This window comes from Harpia harpyja, chromosome 20 (assembly GCF_026419915.1).
Source record: "Harpia harpyja isolate bHarHar1 chromosome 20, bHarHar1 primary haplotype, whole genome shotgun sequence".
NCBI classification, from domain to species: domain Eukaryota; kingdom Metazoa; phylum Chordata; class Aves; order Accipitriformes; family Accipitridae; genus Harpia; species Harpia harpyja.
The window spans coordinates 20,310,731-20,317,390 of NC_068959.1; the positions used below are offsets into that span (position 1 = coordinate 20,310,731).

Consider the following 6,660-nt stretch of genomic DNA (forward strand, 5'->3'; position numbering starts at 1 on the left):
CTTTCCGATGGCAGGTACTACACGTACGAACGTCTGGCTGCTTCCCTTTGGTGCCCCCCGTGAAGCCGGGCTCCCCAAATCCCCCCCCCCAGCACCGCTTCACCCTCCCTGGGGTGCAAGTAGAGCATCTCACCTCGGAACAGCACGCAGCCGAACAGCCAGAGGAGCGGATGGACGGACGGAGCCAGCATCTTCTTGGTGGCTTGTGGCTCCGCAGCCTTGCTGAGGCTCTATCCATCCCGGGAGGGACGAGAGGGTGAGGAGCGATTTGCCTGCCTGGGCTGACTCTCGCAGAGCTTCCTGTTAAAGAATAGAAGGAAACGGGCTGAATCCACAGGGGAACTGTGTTTTTTAGCCCATTATGGTCGGAGAGGATGTGAGACATCACTTACCAATGGCAAAGGAAACCTCGCCATCGGTTTGTTGGGGGATTCAGCTCTCATAGCGGGGGAGAGCGGCGTCACGGTGGGCCTGCCCTGCTTTGGGCCTCAGTAGCTTCTTTGTGGTGCTTGGGTTTTTTTGGGAGATGCTTTGTTTGTGGTGAGGATATGCACCCCAGGTCCAATCCGCTCCGCATCAGCCGTGAGGGCTGTGGGCCGCATTGGTCCTTGCTGGGCTAATTGGTGCTGGAAGAGCCAGTCCTCCCCTCCCACCTGAGAGGGGATTTCGTAACATCTCCAGGAGGGATTTGGAAATATTTGCTCCTCGTGGGGCCAGGGTAACTCAGCAGCTGGTGCTGCCCATGCCCTGTACCTCCCTGTGCAGCTCCCGCAAGTCTGGGCACCAGGATGTGCTGTTTTTGGGATGCTGGCTTTGGGACGCTGTTTTTCAGGTAGCAGCAGCATCCTTCCCCGCAGGACACACAGCACACGGCAGGCTTTGACTTACCCTAACCCCAGTTCCTTGACAAGGGGAGAAACTGGAAAATTGGGCTGGTTCTGCCCCCCATCCAGCCCAAGGGATTTGGGGCATTTGGTTTCTTGGCCCCAACCTTGTGATGCACTTGTCTATGCACGTGCTGTCTGTCTGTCTGTCCTGTCCTGGCATAGTTTGAATTTCAGGGTAAGAAGTTGCCCTGTGTTGGATGTGAATGGGTGTTTGGGGGAAGAAGAAGGGTCTTAGTGTCCCCACGTGGGAAAGGCTCCTGTGTCCGCCCACCTTGGAGGGTCCGTGTCAGTGTTCAGGATGCAAATCCACAGGATTGTGTCTTCTGGCTCGAGGTGCTGGTCCAGCCCCCTCCCTCAGCCCCCTGGAAAGCTGCAGAGCCTCAGCTGAGGGCAACAGAGCTGCTCCTTCACTGCATGGAGCGCATCAAGGGGGTGTCTTCTGCTGCTGGCAACGTCCTTGCTTTCCATGGCCGGCAGACGATGGCAGGAATGGAGGGAGAGATCTCCCATGCTCTGCGCAGCTCCTTGTGTTTCAGTGGGTCTTTTCAAACACCTACAGCAGACCATCAGGCCCAAAGCAGCCAGGATCCCACAGCAGCCTTTGCTTTAACAAAACCTCTGTTAGCAACCTCCCCCATCATTTTTCTCTCTTTTGCACAGATGTGATGCTCAGAGATTATGCTGTAGATTAAGGTTTTACTGAATCCTGAGATGAGTGCAAATTCCCAGAAGCTCTAACGTGCGGCCAAATCTGCGGCTGCTCAGCTGGATGGGGGAAGAGACATTTCCCGTCCCGTCCTTCCCATGTGCAGGAAAGACGGAACCCAAATATTCAGCCCAGCTTGTCTGCTAAGAGCTTTCAGGTAAGGACAGTGTTGTTTTGGAATGGGAAGATGGGGAGACATGTTTCGTAATGACTTTGCAGACATAAAGCTCTGGAGGATCCATCTTTTCTGCTCTGAGATGTGCTCGGGGTCCCCCCAGGTGGCAGAGGGTCTGACTGCACAGCATCCCCAGACCAGGGGTATGGTACCCATCTGCGTGCGAGGGTAAACGCTGCCGGACTTGAGGGCATCCCTGCAGCCTTGCTGGTGTGGTCAGCGTGCAAGGGGAGAGATGTGCGAGCACTGACCTGGCACTGGCTCCTGCCTGTGACCCTAAGTGGGTCCCAGGGTCTGGAGTTCCCCGTGGACTCACACTGCTGCCAGTTGTAGCAGTGCTGACAGATGGTCCTCCTGCAGCAGTGGGACCCCCAGCAGAAAAAATCAACCCTGGGGCTGCATCATGTCTCAGGGCGAGGGTCCTTCCAGCCTGGAGCATTGCGTGGATACGCTTTGCCGGACTGTGCAAAGAGCTCAAGTGCAGAAGGGTGATTTTTTTCACACCGATTCCTGAACCACGTGAAATTTTAACGCCGAGTTGGTGGAAGGAGGGAGGTTTCCTGCAGTTAGGCGGCCGGGGGTTGTGTGCGTGCAGCCGAAAGGGCGGTAGGTGCTTTCTCCCCGAACAAAAGGGCGCTTGTCTTGCGACGGGCAAGAGGAGGGTTCTTTTTCCAGTGAGGGTGTGTGACAGCGAGGGAGGGGACGGCGGCACTGATGTGGCACCGGGTTAGGTGAGGGAGCACCTCTGCTGCTTGCGGGATGAGCAGGCGCTTCCTCCTCTGCCCCGGGGAATCCCAGGGGGGTGCGGGGCCGAGGCGTGACGTGGCAGCTGCTGAGGTAAGTCTGGCTGCACCTACACCGGAGAACCATCCCGGAGGTTTTTCTGCTGGTCCTGCCTTCGGCTTCCCAGCCTCGCCGCTGGAGACGATGATTCCCATGCAGCAGGGACGCCGAGGTACCCCCGCGGGGCTGGGGAGGGCTCTCCCTCCCTCCTCTTCCCCCCACTTGCCCCCTGCTCCCACCCGTGCTGGGTCCCGTGGGGTTTGGCGGCTGTGGCGAGGGATGCCCCTTGGCATGTTCTGGTGGGGTTGGGTCTCCCAGGGAGGTCCCCGTGGGGTTTGGTTTTGGATTAGCACTGTGGGGCTGGGGATGAAGAGGGGAGGGTGGAGGAGTCCCCTCCTGGGGCTCCCCGTTCCCAGCACTGGCTGCAGCCGGGGCGCGAGGTGCAGCAGGGAGGGAAGACCCCCCCCCACTGAAGGTGTCCAGGACAAGGGGATGCAGGGCATTGCCTCCCTGGCTGAATGTGTCCAGGGCACCATCCCTACAACCCCAGCTGTAACCACCAAAATTTATCCTGTCCCACGAGCCCGGGGGAGGGAGCACTTACGGGACGGCCCCATTCCCCGGCAGCTGCAAGTGCAGGCAGGAGCTGCTGACTCCAGGGCAGGAGATGATAAGGACGTTGGACGGCCTCTGCTCGGTGGTCACCCCTTCCCACCCTGTGTCTCTCTGTCCCAGCTCAGCCTGCTCAGACATGAACACCTCCGTGCCCGGCAGCCAGCTGAGACAGCCGGAGCCCCAGGACGCAGCTGCCTTCACTCCTATCTCCGTTGTCAGGACTGTGACAAAGAAATCCGATGCCCTGCCCATGATCTCCGTGATCGTCGTCATCTTCGTCCTCTTGGCCGTCTTCATCATCATTGTGGTGCACTACGGCCCTCACCTCCGCACCGTCCAGATCACCCTTTACCATGAGCCCATGCCGCAGGACCTGGACGATGGAGTGTACCTCACGGACTGGAAGAAGCTGGGCTCCCAGAAGAAGCTGCCTGCCCAGCCCTGCCAGCAGGAGCCAGGTGGCACGGACGCAGCCGGCATGAGCTGCCAGTGCTCCTGCAAGCATCACCTTCCCTGCGAGAGCGCTGAGCCCAACATCATCGAGATCACGTACCTGTGACAAGGCTGTGGGCCACCTGGGCAGGACTCGAGGGACCACGACCCGCTGGAAAAATAGTGACTGGGATGTTAGCTTAGCCCAAGACTCACTGGTTCCAGCATGTGGAGATTTTAGCTCCCTGGGATTGTGTCTCTCCCCAGGTAGGCTCAGACAGAAGGTTGGGTCACTGCAGTGACCCATCATCAGGCCCCAAAAGTCCAGCCCAGGGAGACCACTGTCCCCAGGCAAGAGCTGGGTCCCCAGCCCAGACTCTGGGGCTGGGTAAGCCTACGTGGGACAGCGTTAGCATCTCTTCTGGTTTTTTCTGTCCCACACTGTCTGGGAGTGCGCAGGAGAGCCATCTGGTCCTTGCCCCAGCTGAGGAGCTCTGGGCGTATGCTCGGCCCCTTGGCAGGAGCTGGAATTTACATCATCTGGGATCGCTTTCCAGATTAAAGGTGTTTCCACATGCACAGTGTCCTCACTATGCCATTTATATGGCACAGAAAAGCCTCCAGCCCCTCTTTTCCTCCATGCCACAGCCCCTTTCCCTCCATCGGAGGGCTGAAACACCATCCTCCCTCTGCCAGCCCCGGCAGTGGGGTCAGCCGGTTGTGGCAAACAGCCAGAGGAAAGGAGGCAGCACCCGAACCCGTGTTGGTGCTTGAGTGGTGGAGCCAGCGGCAGAGGACAACGTGTCTGGTCACCCAGTGGAGGTGGGTGGGAGAAGAGAGGTGACACGGCAGAGGCAGGAGAGGTGATAACGGCACATCAGCCACCCATTGCAGTTGGCTGAACATCTCCAAGTGTTGGCACTGGTGGAGAAACGCATGCATCTTTGGGCAGAGCCTGCAGCATCTCCATGCACAATGGCAGGGATGGGGAGACCTGAGGTCACCTTCATTGTCCCCATCGCTGTCTGCTGTCCCTGTGCCAAGGGAAGCTCTACCTGGGGACCTGGGGACTTGGGCGATTTCAGCATTGGAAGCAGCAGGGCACGTCCCAGCTGAGGAGGGAGCGGTGGTGGTGTCAGCATAGCCAACCCTGTTGGGATGGATGTTGATGTGGCTCGGTCACCCTGGGCAGAAGCTCGTTGAGGTGGCACAGAGGGAGCAGACGGAGGGGTGAAACATCATCGTGAGCCCTGTAAGGCTCCTGGTGATAGCAGACCATGGTGACCTTCTCCACCCTGGGAGTCCTGCTGCTGCTGGAGTGCTGGGCATCTCTTTGGAGAAGAAATTGGTGGCAAGCGCTTCTCCTCACTCGGTGGAAGCTGGACATCAAAGCCTGTCTTAAGTGCATGGGCTCAGAGGACAATCCCTGGGGGAGGAGCGCAGCCTCTGGGATCACCCTCAAGGATTTATTCTGCTGAATAGTCTTCAGATTCAAAATACGGTTCCTGCCTCTCCTCTCCCCATCCCAGAACAGAAAAGCCAGATCCGTGTCCATCCTAAGCTGCATCCCCAGCACAGATCCCTCTGTGCACTGTTGGACAAGAAATGGGGTCTTTTACCTGTTCCTCTGGGTGCTGGAGTTACTTCTGACATGGCAGATGCTCCAGCATCCTTCCTCTCACTTATTTCCAGCTTCTTTTCTCACTTACTTTAAAGCTAAGTAGTGGTTGGACATGCTGGAAAATTTTTGTCTTTACAATAAACATAATTTATATTACTTTTGAGGGGGGATTGTTTTCTGTTTTGATTTTTTCCCTTTTGTTTCCAGAGGTGATAGTGCATTATCAGCTTTCCCAACCTGTGTTAGAGGAGGTAAGGTCTGTCATTTCAATTGAAAATCACTGAGACACCTACCACCCTTTGCATGTTGACACAGGGCTTATTTTTTAATTTATACATCCCTAATTAGCAGCGCCACCTGAAGAGTTAACCACCCCCCAGGGACATCTCTTTAAATGACGGCCATAGGTTGTGATAAGCCAGGTCGTCGCCCGTGCCAAGGGTGAGGGCTCAGTCTAAGAGCTTAAGAACACCCCTTACAACCATCACAAGATCCGCATTGTGGTACCCAGACCGGCTACACCGTGTCTCGGGGACATCGGCTGTGCGCCAAGACGGTGTCACCCATCCAGGGTGAATCGGCAGAGTCGTCACCCGGCTTTCGTGGTTGTGTCGTTTCAGATCAGGGAGCAGCTTGGTTCAAGACAAAGTCTTTAATCGAAGAAACAGGAGCTTTCACGGCAGCTCCCACTGAAGGACAACCGCAGCAGGGAAACATCGTGTTTGCAAAGAAAAGATTAAAAACGTCTAAATATTAATAAAGAGAAAGATAAAATGGGTAATTATTACTATAACTCATTGATTTGCAGCCGCTGGGGACTTGTAAAGGTCTGATTTATGTTACAGCGTGCTGTGGCCTAGATCTATCATTTATACAGCGGAGCAGCTGGGGAAACCCCACCGTTGCAAAATGCTTTGCCATTGTTCAGGTATTTCAGGTTGTCAAACTAAAAGCAAATAAAACTGGCAGTGAACGGTAGTGCTGATGGGGCTCCAGTTTCCCCCATATTTGTCCTGTGCTCTGATCCCTCCAGCCCAGTCCAGGAGCTGTCAGCAGCCCCTTCTTCTATGTGATCTTTTCTGAAAAGATCTAGTATTGAAGTTCTGGCAATCAGGATTTTTTCCGTGTATTTCATTTGCAAACAAATACTTAGATGTAGCCTTTTGAAATACAGGAAAAAAAAAAAGACTGAGACTCATAATAGCAAACTGGATCATATAAGCAAGCAACAAGCTTTTGCCAGCTTTCTCCTCCAGAAGGACACCAAGCATTATATCTCAACTCTGCTTCTCATTGCTTTCTCCTACACAATAAAATGTCATTTTTACAGATTCTCCTCTTTTATATTTGGCCAGCTCTACTGCTATCCACTTATAGGATTGCTCTTTGTAGTGCAAGACTTTATAAAATACATTAGGGTTCTCAAGTGGCAGAGGCTGTG

General features: G+C 55.2%; 2 protein-coding genes across 6 annotated transcripts in view; one reads left to right on the forward strand and one right to left on the reverse strand.

Moving 5' to 3' along the window:
• ECSCR (endothelial cell surface expressed chemotaxis and apoptosis regulator) overlaps nt 1-290 on the reverse strand; it is a 23,083-nt gene extending 22,793 nt beyond the window's left edge. For all 4 annotated transcript variants that reach the window (XR_008232713.1, XM_052771902.1, XM_052771901.1 and 1 more), the window contains exon 1: nt 134-290. Coding sequence is in view for 3 of the 4 variants with exons in the window: in XM_052771902.1 (XP_052627862.1) it covers nt 134-191 (58 nt within the window). In the remaining variant the exon portion in view is untranslated. The remainder of the gene's footprint in view (nt 1-133) is intronic.
• On the forward strand, nt 149-5,375 carry SMIM33 (small integral membrane protein 33). Of its 2 annotated transcripts, none has more exons than XM_052771905.1 (3): nt 149-256; nt 1,548-2,723; nt 3,287-5,375. In XM_052771905.1, the coding sequence occupies exon 3, from the start codon at nt 3,303-3,305 to the stop codon at nt 3,723-3,725; it is 423 nt and encodes a 140-aa protein (XP_052627865.1). In that variant the 5' UTR covers nt 149-256; nt 1,548-2,723; nt 3,287-3,302; the 3' UTR covers nt 3,726-5,375. The 2 variants fall into 2 exon arrangements, with proteins under 2 accessions (XP_052627865.1, XP_052627863.1); XM_052771903.1 differs by having other exon boundaries at nt 1,548-1,750.
• The last annotated feature ends 1,285 nt before the right edge of the window (nt 5,376-6,660 follow it).